Genomic DNA, 19495 nt, shown 5'->3' with positions numbered 1-19495 from the left:
GTAAGATGTGCTTTCTGGTCTCAAGGAGCTAGCTCAACACAACCACCATACAAGTGTGGGTGTTCATTGCCAGGGCAAAGGGGAAAGGGGCTCCTTCGTTGATTTCGCTGTATGACTAACACGTTTACAGGTAATGCCCTGGTACCGAGGGAGCAGAGTTCCCGCGCTTTACAGGCATCGCAACAGTTTTGGGGGAAAGTAATGGTAGCCAATGAGAGGAGAAAAGTGTGAACGCACAGGATTGCCTGCCTGCATTTTCTAACTTCCCCTGCTGGTCGCTCTGACCCGACAGTACCAGGCAAGCCTAGATGTGGAGGTGCCATATAAGTCACTAAAAAGAGAAAAAAACACACACACAGTGCACACCATCATCCCCTTCCCATTCACCAACCTGAACCTTAACGCGCTCCCCACTCGCGGTCTGGACCCTGAGAGCGTCCCGCACGCTCAGTTTGGCCGAAGGCTTGGGGCTCGGGCAGGGAGCAGAGGAACAGGAGCGCAGGGCTCGCAGCAGGCACCGGGCCCCGAGCATCGCGGGTGGCCAGGCCCTCCCTCCTCGGCACCAGCCCGGATCCTAGCGGGTTCGGACCCTGCCTGCGGGGACCCTCCCGGCTCAGCCACTCCCCAGTTGCGGGCTGCAGCCCGGCCCTCAGGGACTCGGAAGCTCCCTTCCCCTTCGGCGGCTGCAGCTCCGCCCCCAAAGAACCTGTCCAGGGTCCCTCTCCCCGAGGGGGCGGGGCGGAGACAACACAGTCAGCGGCGCGAGCCCAAAGGAAACCACGTGCCGCAGGCGGGACGCCCCACAGTCCCGCGTGGTTCCTAAACCTACGCCCTAACCCCCAGCCAAACGCGAGCCATACGTCACTACGCCAACGCTGGCGTCATCACGCTACGAGGAGGCTGGGAGAGAGCATGCGTACTCGCGACTCCAGCTTAAAGAAGAGGCGGAGCGAAGGAAGGGGCGGGACCAGGAGATGAGATGGGGCGGGGCTAAGGCCTTAAAGTCATAGGGGTTAATGGCTGAAGGAACAACGGAGCCCAGTGGGGCGGGTCTGAGAGTCTTAATTTCTAAAGTTTGCAGGCGATGAGGAGGAACAGTGAGAGGCAAGGAGTGACTGATGAAGCGGGAAAGCGTTCAGGAGACTTAGTTGGTGAGAGCATTAGCCTGCGGTTATCAGTCGTCCCTAAATCTGAGCACAGATATAGACAAGACATAACCCCTGCTCGATCCCAGTTGTGTGGGATTAAAGAGACAGGTGCCTAAAGGGGGGATCAGTCCCCTGGCAGAGCCTAAGTGTGGGATGCCAGGCGTGGCTGAAGAAGGCAGCCCTCTCACAAGGAAGAGCAACTGAAGAGACTGAACATCACAGGAGCGAGCAGGCACACAGCGTGAAGACGCTGGAGAGAGCCTGCTGGGATGCTCGCATTGCCTGCCAGAATCTTCAAGTCTCTCTTTTTTTACCCCAACAGTTATCTGCATTGGTTTGACCTGGAAACATTGACCTTTTTGTTTATTAGGCTACCTTTAAAATGTATCCCAAAATATATATTTTCCCTATAACTCAGTGAAAAGGTTTCTAATTAAAAGAAGTAAAGGCTAGTTACTTAAATTTGCCACTACTATTCAGCCCATTTTACACATAAGGGAACTTAGGCACAGAAGAGTTAAATGACTTGCTCAAAGGTATACATCCTGTAAGTGTGAGATTTAAACTCCCAAATCCTGGCTTCATGCGCTAAACTAGCATGCTATACAGTGTCTCCAAGTGGGAAATAAAATCACGGTCCTTTCTATCAAGGAGCTCATGGTCTAGAGATGGAGACTGGCAAGATACAATTGCAACATGAAATTAGTGCACATAAATGGACCCAAGTGCTGTGGTGGCCTAAAGGAGGAAATAATTCAGCCAAGTTTTTGAGGAGGATCAGAATTTAGCAGTGTGAGAGTAAGAAAGAGTATTACATGCCAGAAGGCAAACAGAACAGGGTGCCAGGACGATAAACAGCCCGGAAGAACTAAAATTGTTCTCAAGGGAGACTGGAAAATATTTCCCATGAAAATACCACAGTTGTTGGGCACTTTTTGAACCTTGAGAAAAGAAATATGGGACTTCCAGCCAAATGCCTTCAGAATTATGTAGCTATGGGCTTTAAAACACAATGTGCCTTCAACCTATTGGTTACAGAATCTGGGGAATGGGACAACCTGGGGTGCACAGCAATGATGTATTTCCCAGTTCACATCTCTTTGAATCCATCTACCTTGTTCAAGGGATCAAAAGTAGTGACCAGTTGGTCAAATCATATCATCTTATTTTTATTTTCAAGTTTGGAATGGCATGTCCCTTTTAGATTCATCACCTTTCAGACAATAAGCAAGAGTGATCTTTCCAAAATTAATATAGTAGCATGTCAATAATAATATAGACTGCTATACGCCAAGAATTCTTCATATGTTAACTTATTTAAACTTTACAAAAGCCCTCTGAAGCAGGGTAGGCATCCCCATCCCCATTTTCCAAAGGAGAAACTGAAGCTCAGAGAGGTTTCAACAGCTTGTACTGTTGTACTGGAAGCCTGGCACCAGAGTCCATTTCCTTACCCACTGTTACTGCAGTGATTAAATAACCTCCAATTGCTCCCTCTACTACACAAAGAGGACTTGCCTATCAGGCTCTCTAAGATCCAGGAAGCTCCCTGAGGTATCCTTGTTGTGAGGTACAGAAGTGAAACAGCCTTATTGTTACCTTAAATATATGTATTTATATGTATACATCTATATGTATACATATATATATTGATTTCAGAGAGAGAAACATCAGTGATGAGAGAGAATCATTGATTGGTTGCCTCCTGCACACCCCCACACTGGGGATTGAGCCCGAAACCCTGGGCATATGCCCTGATCGGGAATTGAACTACGACCTCCTGGTTCTTAGGTAGACACTCAACCACTGAGGCATGCGGGCAGGGCCTGGTTGTTACCTTTTGATACTGCAGGTCTGTGGAATGAACACTTCCAGCATTACTGGCCAGCTTTCGGGGAAGGTTTTAATCTGGCTGGGCATGACAGGTTTCAGTGTAACATGCAAAAACTCAGTGCTTCGAAAAGGTAGGTATTACTCTGATACCCCATGTGGTCATGGAGTACATATAACACAGTGTTCAGGGTTTTTATTACGCTTGAATTTACTCAATTAGTGTTGGATAAGAAAAAGTGTCTTAGTGTTTTTAGAGATTCTGTGCTTTTTATTCCCTTTCCCCCCACCCCCACCTCAAAATTCCATTTCACCCACAACCCCCATCATTTTCAACAGCACAGGGGAAAGGAGCACCTGCCTGGCAATCAGAAGTCCTGGTTCAGATCTCATTTGTATGACTCACTAGCTGTGGAATCTTTGGAAGTAACTTAAACTCTAGATTTCCACCACAGGGCTGTCGACAGTATTACCTGAAATGTTTTGTGAATTTTGTGATAGAGAAATGTGCGTGTTGTATCTGACTGAACACTCCCCATCCTTCGTGAGTTTTGTTTTAGAGTTAGGGAGTCCCCTTAATTTTATCAGTCAAATCAATGGAAATCCCAACGTAGAAGGCTCAAGATTAATTTCATCTATTTTGGGTATATTTCTTTTAGGCAGAGTCCTTCCATGTGTATAGGAATCACCACAGCAGAGCTTGTTAAAATGCAAATTCCTGGGTCTCCCACCTGATGATGCTGACTCGCTTTGAGAAACACCACTTGCTCCATAGTTGGATCTGAAGTTTCATCCTTTTGCTTTCAGGAGACCCTTACTTTGAGACTTGAACTTTTCTTTTTTAATATGTATTTATTGATTTTAGAGGGAGAGGAAGGGAGAGGGATAGAGAGATAGGAACATCAATGAGAGAGAAACATCAATCAGCTGCCTCCTGCACAACCCCCACTGAGCATGTGCCCCCACCAACAGGGAATCAAACAGGGAATTCTTGGTTCATGGGTCAACACTCAACCACTGAGCTACACCGGCCGTGCCGGGAGCCGGTCCATCCTTGCTGTTTCAAGGGACCTGGCATATATGGCATACGGTTCTTAATATGTTTGCTCACCTTCTTGGCACTGTGTTTTAACCAAGGTCACCTCTCCGAGAAAGGTTGAATCCCCAGGTAGGGATTTTCCCCTGAAGTTAGGGAGGGAATAAAACCCCTCAACTAAGTGCCAGGCGGGTAATTAATCCCTTTAACTACGAACAATCATGCTTAAACTACATAATCTTTTCTCCCTGGAATGGAGATAAGAAACGCCCTAACCTTTGTAATAGAGATTGATAGGATTGAATCAACTGGTATAAATACAGTTGTAACAAGACAGAAAGACTCAGAACTTAGAACAGAATCAAGAAGACAGAATCTACACGGAGCCTAGAGACAGAAGAACTGTGCTGGAGAGACCATGCCGGAGGATCCTGGAGAGGGACTGGCCTTGGAGCCTAGAGACAGAGCCTAGCGGGAGAACATGGCAAGGGATCCTGGACTGAACCTGACTACAGAGATTGGCAGGAGAACCTGACTGGAACCTGGACACTGAACCTGACTGGAGAGCCTGGACAGAACCTGGCTGGAGAACCTAGTGAGGGAACATGGCTACAGAACCTCTCTGGAGATCCGGGCTAGAGATCCTGGCTAGGTTGCTGATCAACTGAACGCTGCCTCCGTGTCATTCCTTCTTCGCCGACTCCGTCCACGCCTTTGGGGACCCCTGGACCCGCTGGGGTTGGACCCCGGCACGGCCGGGCCTGAACTTCTTTTCTTATATTATACTAGAGGCCCAATGTATGAAATATGTGCAAGAGTAGGCCTTCCTTCCCCTGGCTGCCGGCACCGGCTTCCCTTCGGCACCTGGGACCCGGGCTTCCCTTGCAGCCCCAGCTTCGTCCAGAAGGTTGTCTAGAAGGATGTCCAGTCTAATTAGCATATTATACTTTTATTGTTATAGATTCCTTGGTTGATTCTTGTATGTGCTCTAACGGGGGGCAGCGGGTGGAACCGGCAACCTTGGCATATCAAGATGATGCTCTAATCAACTGAGCTACCCAGTCAGGGCTCCTGAGCATCTTTCAGTGTTTGTTTTCATTGGGTTTTCTTCTTTGGTAAGTTGATTGAGTCTTTTGCCCATTTTCCTACTGAGTAGTCTTTTTCTAATTGATTTTCCTTTTAATCTATACAAGTTTTTACGTTTATATTTTAGTTATGAGCTCTTCTAATGTTTTTATGTTTATATTTCAGTTATAAGCTTTGCAAATATCTTGACCCACTCTGTTGGTTCCCTTTACAATGGTTAATGGTGAGAAAATGGCTGAATGATAGCAAACCTTGATATTATTTTGTCCTTTGCTTTAGAAATGGTGTTCAGTTCTTGAAGAAAATTAAGACTCTAAAAATTACCCTTTCAATTTTTTCCCAGCAATGTAAGACCAGCATTTCTGTCACTTTTCCAGTCACTCTTATTTACAAGTGGATTTTTTTCCCATTTAAATGTTTATTTTCTTACTTTTTTTTGAGTTGCAGCGTTAATGGCCCCCTGTACAATTTCTGCTGATCTTCAGGGAGAAATCCTACAGCTTAGAACTTCACTGTATGCTGTTTGAGGCTGATTCTGGCTGTTTACAAATATTTCTTGTGTATAATCAACCTCTTTAATTTCACACCAGAACACAAGATAACTCATATAATAGGCAATACAATCTGAGCTGATCCTCCTTTATTTATTTTTTCTTTGGGATCACATAGTGCTTCAAAGATTGAGGTTAGCTTTTCAAAATTCCTTTAATGGACATGCTGCTTCATAATGAGCACTCCGTCTTGTCTGAGAAAGCCTTTTTACAGCCTGCACCTACATTTCCACCTACATTTTGCAACATTTTCCATTGATGAGGTGAGACTGAAAAGAATGGACAATTCCCCCCCCCCCAAAGTTTCTAAACGTTATACATAAAGAAGAAACACTTCCAAAATAGTAAAATTCCACAAATGTTCAGCTATATTTTCCAGGGTGGAGTACTTTATCACAGAGCTTTAGTTTATAACTGAAAATAAAAAGCAGATTGGCTTTTGGTAAGTGTTATTGTTTGAAAATTCTCAACAGTTGTGCACCCCTTGTTGCCTGCACCCTGGGCAGACCACACCCATTGCCCTCCCTTGGTATTCCACTGCTTTTAAACATGGTGTTTTCTATAGACTTTTGGCAAATACTTTTCATTTAAGAAAGTGCCCTACATTTTCTGAGGATTACTACTCCCAACCCCCAAATAGATGATCAAATAGGTACATAATCTCATAATTAATGAGAGATCTTTTTGGAAAAGTATAACCACTGATTTAAAATATACACATTGTAATGGGAGAAAATTTTGTCCTTATGACAAAGAATTTGGAAGAGAGCATTCCCAGTAATACATCTGACCATCATTACTCACCATTGGTCTAAAACTAATAAACAATTATGTAAGCACTTAAACACAAAAAGGAGATGATTTACAGTTTAATAAAAGACACTAGATCAAAGAGGAGGGGGCTAGGACTCAGGCAGAGAGAGCAGTTAGGAAGTTACTGCAATAATCCAGAAGAGAAACCAGTCTTACAGTTCTTACAGTGGTTGGCACAGGGTTGTAGTAGAGGGTGTCTTAAGAAGTGCTCCAATTCTGGATGTATTTTGAAATAGAGCCAACAGGATTTCCTGAAGTATTTGGATGTAGGCTATGAAACATATGTCAAGGAGGACACCATGATTTTGAACTGAGCAAAGGAATCATGAAGTTGTCATTAACCAAGACGAAGACTGGGGGAGAAGTAGGTTTTTGTTGGGGGTGGACACTAGCAAGATTAGAAGTTTGCTTTTAGACATGTTAAGTTTGAGATATCTTTAGTTACTCAAGTGGAAAATTTTAGTAGGCCATTGGACATAGGAATCTGGAATTCAGGGAGTCAGTTTAGGTTGGAGATAACTTTAGGAGTAATTGGCATATAGGTGGTATCTAAAGTCATAAAACAGATGACATCTCAAATGAAGCCAGTGTAGGTAAAAATAGAAAAAATAAAGAAGGTTCAAGCACCGAGCACTGGGCAGCCAATACTGGGAGGTTGGGAAGATGACAAAGAACCAGCAAAGGAGACGGAGGAGAGGCCCACGAAGGAGGAGGAAAATCAGGAGAGTGTGGTGTCCCTCAAGCCAAGTCAAGAAAGCGTTTTCAGGAGGAGGGAGTGGTTAGCCATGCAGAAAGCCACAGACAGGTGGGTCAGATGAGAAGTGATAACGATTGTTGGATTTAGAAATAGAGTGTTTAGTGGCACGGATAGCTGTTTTAGTGGACTGGAGGTGGCAAAAGCCTGATTGCAGCTACCCATGCAACTAGGGCTCCTTGGAGAAATGATCAGTTCCAGCTCTGAGGCAGGAAATGTGCAAAATGGAACAGCTTGTTGTGCCAAAAAGTGAGGAAGCTATCAAATACTAATGAGGTCTTGTCCAAAGAATACAGAAAACAGGCTTAAGGGATCCCAAAGTTGGGACGCTTTGTGCATAAAGAGTAACACCTGCAATTTGGGGAAGCACATTAAATCTATAAACCTCCCAGAAGACATCAATACTGTATGCTAAAAAGCAAATCCCCAAATCTCCAAAAAGCCCTATTGGCCACCTCTGGTGACGGTCAGAACACCAATTCATTATTCTGAAAAGTGGTACATCATAAGAAACAAATACTTGTCCTGCCTTTCCTGAACTGTGTTTTAAGGTAAAAAGAGAAAAGTTATATTATACTGAAGAATTCCAACCGAACAATGCAAAGGGAATTATGGAATTAGAAAAAAATTACTATTTTCTAATCTCTAATAAAACATCTAGGCAACAATAATCAATGGATGATAAAAAAATTAGGAGAAATATTGACAGGAAACTTTATAAAGAGTGGATCAGGCCCTGCCTGTGTGGCTCAGTGCTTGAGTGACGACCTCTGAATCAGGAAGTCATAGTTTGACTCCTAGTCAGGACATATGCCTGGGTTGTGGGCTCCATCCCCAGTGTGGGGCATGCAGGAAGCTCTCATCATTGATGTTTCTCTCTCTCCCTCCCTCTCCCTTCCTCTCTGAAATTGACAAATATATAAATGGATCAGGCTGACACCTCTGAAATAACTGATTAATTCTAACATCATTGAGAGTGTGACAATGATACATTAATTATATGCCTCCTGATGTGATACAGTAGGAAATGCTTAGCATACTGACAATGTGAAGCATTATCTCTCTATATAAAAGGCTAATATGCAAAGTGTCCCCTTGGGAGTTTGACCAGGAGACCAGGAGTTCGATCACTCACTATAATGTGCGCTGATGACCAGAAGGTGGCTCACAATGAAGGAAGGCCCCGGCTGGCAGCTATAAGGCCCCAATTGGCCCTGATATCTGGCCAGGCCTAGGGACCCTACCCGTGCATGAATTTCATGCACCAGGCCTCTAGTTGCAAATATAAACAAACAAATAAGTACAATTTACATTTGCTTGTCTTTAGGGCAGGGGTTTCTGTAAAAGGCCAGATAGCAAATATGTTAGAATTTGTGGGCCACATATGGTCTCTATCACATATTCTTTTACTTGTCTGTTTGTTTTTACAACCTTTTAAAAATATAAATGACTATTCTTAGCTTTTAGGAATCACAGAAACAGCCTGTTGACCATAGTTTGCCAACCCTAGCACCAGATCAAATGCTAGTTTACAGAAAATATGGGGATTAGAGGAAAAACTAAATAATACCATGAGAAAGAAATAAACCTAATCCAGAGCTTAGGAAATTCTATAGGACAAATGAACCAATTTCTTCAATATTAAAAGCATTAAAAAGGAGAGGAGACATTATAGATTAAAATTATTTTGAAATTATTTCAAAGTAATATAGATTAACAAGAATACTTCAAAAATCTCCCATAACCTTTACTTGGATTCACTAATTGTTACTATTTTACCATGTTTAACTTATTGCTTTTAAAATCTCTCTTTCTCTCCATATTATGTGGGTTATACATATGTATTATATACATTATACATATGTACATATTATATTTGTATAATTTTTTTCCTGAGCCATTTGAGAATTTTAGACAACATGCACCTTTCCTCCCAAATCCTACATTATATATTTCCTAAAAATAAGGATACTCTTTTTTAAAAATTTCATATATCTGATGCTACCTATTCAATTTATTAAAATTTGTAATAAACATAATCAAACTAGTGCTCCAAACTTATGCTGTTCACGTGAAAGACACTACAGGAGAAGACACAACAGAGACTGGCTTGCAATAAGAATTACAAATTCCTTCTATAGAGATGGAGAAATAAAAGGACAAATCTAGTTGTTTAAAAGATAATTCACTGTACACATTTCATTTACAGTTTTGTGCACTGTCTTAATATGAATGGGACCGCTTTTCTACCTGAGCCTTAATATGAATGGGACCGCTTTTTTAACCAAAGCAAAATAACCTAAGTGATACAAAGTGTTAAAATACAGCATAAAGATACAAAAACAGACATACTAATTCTAATTAGGAATGTAATTATGATCTTACATTTTTTATAATCCACAATTATATTTAGGAAATCACACAAACATAGATCACTGATTTGAATGAAACGCATAAATTTGTAGCAAAGCTTTGTAGTTACAAAAAAACCAAAAAATTACCAAAGAATGCCCCAAATTAATGTTTATTCTACCTTTGTGTCATAGTCCTGGATCCTTCACCAATATTACATGAGGAAAAAAACAAAAGCAAAACAAATGAAAAAGTGAAATCAGAATCACTAATGTCATCAAGTAGGGAAACAAATAAATTAAAATCTAGTGGCTACCAGCAAGAGTACAGCAAAGACAATGCTGTAAAAGGAAACAAAGAAAATTGCTAGAAAACTATATGCATCATACTCTTTCAAGCCAGCAAAATATGCTCCTGCATACAATGGGACATAAACAGAATTCTTTTCCTGTAAGGTATAGAAATGCAAGTTCTTTTTTAACATTGTGGATGGGTAAAATATGTTTGTAATAATAATTCTTCTAAACTATTACAGAGTGGGCCAGAAACACATTAATGGATTCTGGGGATGATATGTACTGTAATTCTTTGATTGGATAAGTGGATATTCTAGCCACACACACACACACAAAAAGTGAACACAGAAGTACAAGACAGAGGTGAATGAGACTTCTCTTATATCTTTGCAACACTTAGATGGAAATCAAATTTAAATGCGGTCCACTCTGCTTTTGAAGGGGCTTTGGTTCAGCTCCCAAATCTTGATTGCTTGAGGAAGTCTCCTATGAGAATACTCAGAAGGTGTTTTCTTAAACAACAAACCTATTTTTAGTGGAGGAGCTGCTCTTAGTAGCTATGTCTGCATGGGGACTGATAACCAATCACTATCTTTGGAGGAAGTCCTAACCTTTCCTTGTATAGTATGTATACCCTCTCCATATGTGTAACAGCATCTCTGTTTTCACATTCAGTAGTCCATATTGCTATCTTATCACCTTTCGCTCTAACATTAACAACGGCTCCACATACATCATCACTGTAGTCATCAAAAGATTCTCCAATAAGGCATAGCAGTGTCGATAGCCAAAAGCGATCAAGTTCACTTCATCTCTGCTGTTTGTTCAATGTAATTAGCCATTGTCCTCCTCGTTTATTTTTCTCATCTTCCCACAGAGGTTTAATACCATCCTAAAAGAGTGAGTAGTCACAGCCAGGCATTAAATTGCTAGATAACTGGATATGGTTGTACAGAGCCCAAAAGTCTTCAGCAGTATCAAACTCAGAGATCAGCCAAAGGTTTGCTTGCCACGTTTTGCTTTTATCATTTTTAAAAAACCAGAGTGCCCATCTGTTCTGTAAAGGATGTTTAATATAGTGTCCGGGGTTAGCAACCTCCTGGTTAGATTCTGTTTTCTCTTCTTCTGTAGGCGGGGGATTAGGAGTAGGGGTGGTTTCCGCTTCCACAGTTGCCATCTTAGATCGAGGATATTCTTTTATATATCCATAGCATAATGATAAAATTCAGAAATTTTAAGATGAACTAATACTATTTTATAAGACATAGTCCATATTTCTGGTTACACAAATATTCCCAATAATGTCATTTATATCAATTGTCCCCTCGATCCTGAATCCAATCCCAGATTACACATTGCATCTAGTTGTCATGTTCTTTTTTTCTCAAGTTAGCCAGAGTTTATCTCTGTTGCTTATAACCAAAGAATCTTAATGATACAGTTTCTTCCTGTTGTTTCTAACCAAAGAACCTTTATAATATAGTAAGTTACATCATTTCACTCTAATCAACTCTTCTAGGTATTAAAATTCCTGTTTTACAGATGAGTATTAGGGGGCTCAGAGAAGTTAAGAAACTTGCTCATGATGACACAGTAAGTTCTAGAGCCAGAATTTAAGTCTATATATATATATATATATATTTACTTTTAAGCCTCTGCTTTATTCCATTTCAGGACTGGTAGATAGTGGTAACCACAATCCCCGAATTCAAGAATCTTATAGGCTAGTGTGGGTAATAGATAGATAGCAAATAATTACAATAAATGGCAGTAAATTCCACCATAGAAGTATGTACAAGGTATGGATAGAACATAGTCAATGAACTTATTTCAAATATGGCAAGGAGAAACCAAGATGGCGGCATAGGTAAACACTGGAAATTGCTGCCTCGCACAACAACTTCAAAAATACAACTAAAAGACAAAATGACATCATCCAGAACCACAGGAAGGCTGTCTGAGTGGAAATTCTACAACTAGAAGGAAAGAGAAAAGCACACTGACACTCAGAGGAGGTGCGGAAGTAAAGTGCAGAGGTATGGAGGAGCACGTGGAAAGGGCTGGCAACTGAGGACACGGTTGTCTTTTACAATCGGGAGCGAGTCTCAAGCTCCCGACGGCCCTGGACTCCAGTTTTGGGTGAGTCTCTGTGGATCCAGACTCATACGGGGAGAAACTGGACTGTCTGGCATAAGACGGAACTCAAGGTCAGCTTTCTCTCAGAGGTGCTTGCAGTGATTACTGGGACACTGAGACACGGGGCCTCTTAGGGTAGGACTGAGGAGCAGCTATAGCTGCTTGCTCCACCCTGTTGATCCCCTGAGACCCGCCCCACCCAAGCTGTGCACAGAGGCTTTTGCATATGAAAGGCCGGGCCCTTTGCAATCTGAAAATTACCTAACAAACTGCAGCTGGGTCAGAGAGACCCAGAACTTCCAAAAGAAGGCCCAAGGCCCCACAGCAGCTTGCATTGTTTCACAGCTGGGCCTCATCTGGGCACCTCCAAACCCCAAACAAAGAAGAGGAATCTGCAGATCTCTCCATAGCTCCTGCTGGGTAGCCTCAGGCTGAGGCTAAATTAGCACCTCCTTAGAGATCCCAGAGCCAGTGTACCCAGTGGTCAGAGTGGGACCATCCAGATTACAACTCCTCAGATCCATAAGGGACACACTCAGGGGGCAGACTCAGTGAGCACCAAAGCCCCACTGACGCAAGTCTTGCCCCAGAAGGGTGTCTCCAGCACAGAAGTTCTCCTACTGCAGACACAGCTGATTCTCACAGCCAATTGGCCTGGAGGTCAATTCCTCCCAGTGATACCTACAACAATCAAGGATTAACTACAAGACTGTGCACAAAGCCCACAAAGGAGTGCACCAAGAGTGTCCACCTCAGGTAATTGGGGAGGCTGAGCAACTGGACCCTATAGGACACTTAGCACAGAAAGCCACTCTATCAACACAAGGAAGCCGCCAAAATGCGGAGACAAAGAAACAGGTCACAAATGACAGAAATGGAGGAAAGCAAACTACTGGATATAGAGTTCAAAACCACGGTTATAAGGTTTTTCAAGAATTTTCTAGAAACCGCTGATAAACTTAGTAAGACCCTCAATAAGTCTAGTGAGACCACCGATAAATTTAGTGAAACCCTCAAGAAATCTAGTGAGACCCTCAAGGTTATGAAAAAGGACCAACTAGAAATTAAGATACACTGACTGAAATAAAGAATATTATACAGACACCCAACAGCAGACTAGAGGATCGCAAGAGTCAAGTCAAAGATTTGAAATATGAAGAAGCAAAAACACCCAACCAGAAAAACAAAAAGAAAAAAGAATCCAAAAATATGAAGATAGTGTAAGGAGCCTCTGGGACAGCTTCAAGTGTACCAACATCCAAATTATAGGGGTGCCAGAAGAAGAGAGAGAGCAAGATATTGAAAACCTATTTGAAGAAATAATGACAGAAAACTTCCCCTACCTGGTGAAAGAAATAGACTTACAAGTTAAGGAAGCACAGAGAACCCCAAACAAAAGGAATCCAAAGAGGACCACACCAAGACACATCATAATTAAAATGCCAAGAGCAAAAGACAGAGAGAGAATCTTAAAAGCAGCAAGAGAAAAACAGTCAGTTACCTACAAGGGAGTACCCATACGACTATCAGCTGATTTCTTGACAGAAACTTTGCAGGCCAGAAGGGAGTGGCAAGAAATATTCAAAGTGATGAATACCAAGAACCTACAACCAAGATTACTTTACCCAGCAAAGCTATCATTCAGAATTGAAGGTCAGATAAAGAGCTTCACAGATAAGAAAAAGCTAAAGGAGTTCATCACCACCAAACCAGTATTATATGAAATGCTGAAAGGTATCCTTTAAGAAGAGGAGGAAGAAGAAAAAGGTAAAGATACAAATTATGAACAACAAATACACATCTATCAACAAGTGAATCTAAAAATCAAGTGAATAAATAATCTGATGAACAGAATAAACTGGTGAATATAATAGAATCAGGGGCATAGAAAGGGAGTGGACTGACTATACTCAGGGGGGAAAGCGGTGTGGGGGGTGCGGGAAGAAACTGGACAAAAATTGTACACCTATGGATGAGGACAGTAGCAGGGGGGTGGTAAGGGCAGAGGGTGGGGTGGGAACTGGTTGGAGGGGAGCTATGTGGGGAAAAAGAGGAACAACTGTAATAATCTGAACAATAAAGATTTAATTTAAAAAAACAAAACAAAATATGGCAAGAAATATGGAAAAGTTTTCAGTAGCAATAGAAGAAAATAAAATCAGTTTTCTCCCTTGATACCAACTGGGTGTTTATAGATTGTCTATTGTCCAAAATATGATTAATATCAATGCTGATCAGCTCACCTCCAACATATGCTCAGGAAGTTCCCTGTTTAGTTGGCTAACATAGTTAACTTTGACATTTGCTAGTACAATATTACCCTCTGAATGTTAGGGACCCGAGTAGTTCCTACATCATTTCAATTCTCACCTGGCCATTTTGATTAATGTTGACATTACCCAGTTCTGACATTTAGCTGTGACATATTGCAAAGATCCTAATCTGTAAGCTTGCTTAAAAATCTGCTCTGTTTAGATAGTTTTAAAATATTGACATTATAAAAGGCGTTCCGAAGGTAAAAGCATCTGATCCCTTCAAGAAATCTAGAGCCCTTTCCCTTCTCTTTTTGTAACAAGTCAAATGAAAAGTAAGCATCAAGCGGGAAGAAAACCAGAGCTTTGAAATCAGAGCAAATAGCGCCTCCCATTTTGTGGATTCAGTTTAGGACCTGGTGACAGAGAAAACATGCAGAAGTCAGGAGCTCAGATGGCATCCAGGGAACTGAGGCTTGAAGGATGATGAGTATTTTCAAAGTAACAGGAAGGTATTAGCAAATCAATGGACCCGTGTGCTGGGTCAGAAGGCTGAGCATTTGCTGGGGACCCCCAGAAGGACCTGGGCAGTTCATGAAGGTGAGGAAGACCTAGAGAGGCATGCATGGATAAGATTATTTAATTTGCATCTAGTAGATATGTTTTCTTTTAATACCCAACTCTCATGTTAAGTTGTGCGTAAGTAAGTTGCATAAGTCAGTCCTAAAGTAATGTTCAATTGGCAAGCTGAAAGTGGGTAACAAGACTATTTTACATGGAAAGATGTATGTTATTGGTGGTTTGTGGGATGCATTTTCACTTCTCTCAGCCTAAACCAGCTGTTCTCAACCTGTGGGTCGCGACCCCTTTGGGGGTCGAATGACCCTTTTACAGGGGTCGCCTAAGACCATCAGAAAACATATATAATTACATATTGTTTTGTGATTAATTACTATCCTTTAATTATGTTCAATTTGTAACAATGAAAATACATCCTGCATATCAGATATTTACATTATGATTCATAAAAGTAGCAAAATTACAGTTATGAAGTAGCAACGAAAATAATTTTATGGTTGGGGGTCACCACAACATGAGGAACTGTATTAAAGGGTCGTGGCATTAGGAAGGTTGAGAACCACTGGCCTAAACTATCCTAAATAGGGACACAGGGTGACCTGCCACCAGCAGACGAAAGCCCTGGCGTAGGGTTGACAGACTTATTAAACGCTTACTGAAGAGTTGCTGTGGACCAGACCTTGTCTAAGGTTCCTGATTTGGGCAGGATCACTCCAAATTCAATGCAAAAACAATGGGGCATATCTTCCTTTTTAAAGTAACAATGAATCAACTGTGTGGTGATCTAGTACAGTGCCTGACAAATGACTGTGTGAAATTCCTTGCACAGAATAATGATGTTGGTACAATGATAACAGCAACCACAATCTATTGTGCATGTGGTAGGTGCCATTTCCTGTGCAAGATAGTCCACACATTTTATATCACTTAAAACTCACTCAGGAAACAAGACTAGGGTGCCCACTATCATCAATTCCATTCAACATAGCTTTAGAAGTCCTAGCCACAGCGATCAAACAAGACAAAAAAAAATATATAAAAGGTATCTAAAGGAAATAACATGCCCATTATTGGCAGATGTCATGATACTGTATATAGAAAACCCTGAAGACTCCACCAAAGAATGATTAGAATAAGTAATTTCAGTAAAGTTGCAGGATACAGAATCAATATACAGAAATCTGTTGCATTTATATACACCAATAATGAATGATCAGGAGAAGAAATTAAGCAAACAACCCCATTTACAATTATATAAAAAAGTATAAAATAGCCAGGAATAAATTTCACCAAAAAGGTGAAAGACCTGTACTCTGAAACTATAAGACATTGGAAAAAGAAATTGAACAAGATACAAAAGATGGAAGAGTATACTTTGCTCATGGATTGGAAGAATTAGTCTTGTTAGAATGTGCTGACTACCTAAAGTTATATGTAGAATATATGTGATCCTAATATAAATACCAATGCCATTCTTCTCAGAATTAGAACAACGAATCTTAACATGTCTATGGAACTGTCAATCAATCCCAGGTGTTTGACTCTAGAATTCATGTTTCCACCTTGAGACAGAGCATGTTCTTCCTCATGATCTGAGTCAGGTGTGCTTTCTGATTACAGTATCAACTATGTGTGAACGGGAGCTCTGAAGGGGAAGCCAGGTGCTGGGCAGTGTGGGTAGGAATGGCCCAGGGAGGCTATAAGGGAAGAGCCCAATTTCAGATCCCAGAGACTCAAATGTGATCCACACAGACTGTCCCGATCACACCCCCATTACACATGCACAGATGAAAGCTGGTTTCTGTGACACTGAGATACCTCTGGTTTTTCCTAGAATTTTTCTCTCTGAATTGTGTGAAGGTGTGCCTGTCCTACTTCAACAGCAGCCAACACTCACTGAGCGCCCCCTCCGGGTCAGCTCCACAGCTGGAAATGGAGACACAGGCCTCCGTTAATTCTCTCGGGCAAAGTGGTTGAAAGCATGAATGTTAGAGTCAAATTAACTTCAAATCCTGACACAGCTACTTACTAGCCGTGTGATCTTGGACAAGTTACTTAACCTCTCCTGTTCTCCAAATTCTTTAACTGTGAAAAAGAAAATGACTTTGAGTCAGAGCAGGATAATGATGACATACATTTTCAAAAACATTTTAAACAGCGTTACTGAATTGTAATTGACATACTGCACATATTTAAAGTATACGATTTGACAAGTTTTGACATAGCTATCCGCCCATAAAACCTTCACCACAGTCAAGAGAGTGAACATGTCCATCATCCCTAAAAGTTTCCTTGTGAACTTTTTATAATCAGGTCCTCTTTTGTATCCTTTATCATAACCACCCCCATCATCCTGTTCACAACCAAATAGCCACTGATTTGAAAAGCGAAGATGTCTTGATAATTGATCCCATTATCACTCTGTAATACCCCTTTTGGTCCCTGATAATTTTCCTTTCTTTGAAGCCTGTTTTGTCTGAAGGTAACGTAGCTACTCCAGCTTTCCGTTGATGAGTATCAGCATGGTAAGTCTTTTCCCATACCTTTATTTTCAATGTGTCTTTATATTTAAAATGAGTTTCTTGAAGACAACATATACTTGGGGCTTTTTAAAAAAATATACCTTCTGACAGTCTGTCTTTTATTTGATGCATTTGGAACATTAAAATTTAAAGTGATTATTGATTATTATAGCTGGTTTACTATCCATTTTATTTGAACTATTTTCTATTTGTTTCCCTGGTTCTTTCTTTGTCTTTCACTCTTATACCATAGCAGTCAATCATTTCACTTAACTTTAAGCTATCATCACTGAATACATTATTGGTATTATTATTTTGAATAAATTGTTATCTGTTAGATCAACTAAGTATAAGAAAAATTTAAAAAATGTTTTACCTTTATTTATTCCTTCTATAATGCTCTTCCTTGCTTTATGTTCATATGAGTTTCTAACCTATATCATTTCCTTCTCTCTGAAGAACTTTTAACATTTCCTGCACAGCAGATCTACCAGTGACAAACTCTCTCAATTTTTGTTTGAGGAAGTCTTTACTTCTCCTTTCCTTTTGAAAGAGAAATGTTTACTGGATACAGAGTTTTTGATTGGTGCTTTAAAAAATATATATTTTAAATACTTCACTCCACTCTCTTCTTCCTTGCATGGTTTCTGAAGAAAAGTCTGATATTATTCTTATCCTTATTCTTCTATAGGTAAATATTCCCCCCTATCCTGTGGCTTACTTCAAGATTTTTCTCTTTGTCTTTGATTTTTCTGTAGTTTCAATATACCTGTGTATCATTTTAAAAAAATTTTTGGAATTTATAAAAAAAAAAAGCTTGATGTTTTCTGAGCTTCCTAGATCTGCAGTGTGGTGCCTGCCATTCGTTTTGAAAATTTATCAGCCATTTGTTACTTCAAATATTTCTTCTATTCTTTTTTCCCTTTCTCCTCCTTCTGGCATTCTATTGCACATCACATGTGTTATACCTGATGTAATTATCCCACAGTTCATGGATATTCCATTCCAATTTTCTCCCCATTCTTTTTTCTTCTGCTTTTCAGTTTGTGAAGTTTCTGAGTATCTTCAAAGTAGTTGATTTTTTCCTCAGCTTTGTCCAGTTTGCTGGTGAGTCCTTCAAACATTCCTTCATTTCTGTTATTTTTTAAAAATATATTTTATTGATATCAGAGAGAAAGGGAGAGGGAGAGAGAGATAAAAACATCAATAATGAGAAAGAATCATTGATCGGCTGCCTCCTGTACGCCCCCCACTGGGGATCCAGCCCGCAACCCTGGCATGTGCCCTTGACTGGAATCAAACCCCAGACCCTTTAGTCCACAGGCCGATGCTCTATCCACTGAGCCAAACCGGCTAGGGCTGTTATTTTGTTTTTAATTTCTAGAATTTCCTTTTGGTTCTTTCTCAGAGTTCCCATTTCTCTGCTTACATTACCCATCTGCTTTACATGTTCACATTTTCATTAGAGCCCTTAGCATATCAGTCACAGTTATTTTAATTTTCTTATCTGATAGTTTCAAATTTTCTGTCATATCTGAGTCTCATTCTGAAGTTTGCTTTGTCTCTTCAGACTATGTTTGTGCTTTTTAGCAAGGCCTGCATGTGAGAGAGACACACCGATCACTTGGCTCGAGCCCCAGTTGGGGCAGGGGTCAAACCCGCAACCTAGGTACATGCCCCTGACCTGCGACTCTTTGGTCAGCAGGCCAATGCTCTAACCGCTGAGATACACCAGCCAGGACAAGGCCCCCTCTTACTGATTAGTTCATTCATTTAACAATGAACTTTCGTTTACTAAGAGTTCTCAGTTCTTCACTCAGGCTTGTGTTCCTACCTTTTCCTGTGCGGAATTACCTGTGTCGGTCATGACTCATCAGCTGTGGCCCTGCAGATTCATGAACAGCCCCCCAAATGCCAGCAGGCTTGGCAGGCAGCCATTTATATTGTTTGGGATTTGGGATTTTCCAAATTTGGGATGTTTTCAGCTTTTCTTTCTTCAAGCACATTTTCTGCACTGCACTGCATCCTCTCTGTCTCCGACTCCAGTGACACAAATGTTAGACCTTTCGTGTAACCCCACAGAGCCTCTCAATCTATCCAGTTGTTCCAATTGGACACTTTCATCAATCTATCTCCAAGG

At 41.0% G+C, this 19495-nt stretch overlaps 1 protein-coding gene and 1 pseudogene across 1 annotated transcript in view; both read right to left on the bottom strand.

Annotated features, from left to right (window-relative positions):
* The window catches only part of NARS2 (asparaginyl-tRNA synthetase 2, mitochondrial), a 122340-nt gene extending 121471 nt beyond the window's left edge, over positions 1-869 (bottom strand). The window contains exon 1 of the mRNA XM_059708329.1: positions 392-869. Within this exon, the coding sequence (XP_059564312.1) occupies positions 392-532 (141 nt within the window). The 5' untranslated portion in view covers positions 533-869. The remainder of the gene's footprint in view (positions 1-391) is intronic.
* Positions 870-10364: 9495 nt separating this feature from the next.
* LOC132242070 (eukaryotic translation initiation factor 4E-like) lies at positions 10365-11047 on the bottom strand (annotated as a pseudogene).
* Between the last annotated feature and the right edge of the window lie 8448 nt (positions 11048-19495).

This window comes from Myotis daubentonii, chromosome 9 (assembly GCF_963259705.1).
Source record: "Myotis daubentonii chromosome 9, mMyoDau2.1, whole genome shotgun sequence".
Lineage (NCBI taxonomy): Eukaryota > Metazoa > Chordata > Mammalia > Chiroptera > Vespertilionidae > Myotis > Myotis daubentonii.
The sequence above is the reverse complement of the archived record's forward strand: the minus strand, read 5'-3'. Positions and strand labels throughout refer to the sequence as shown.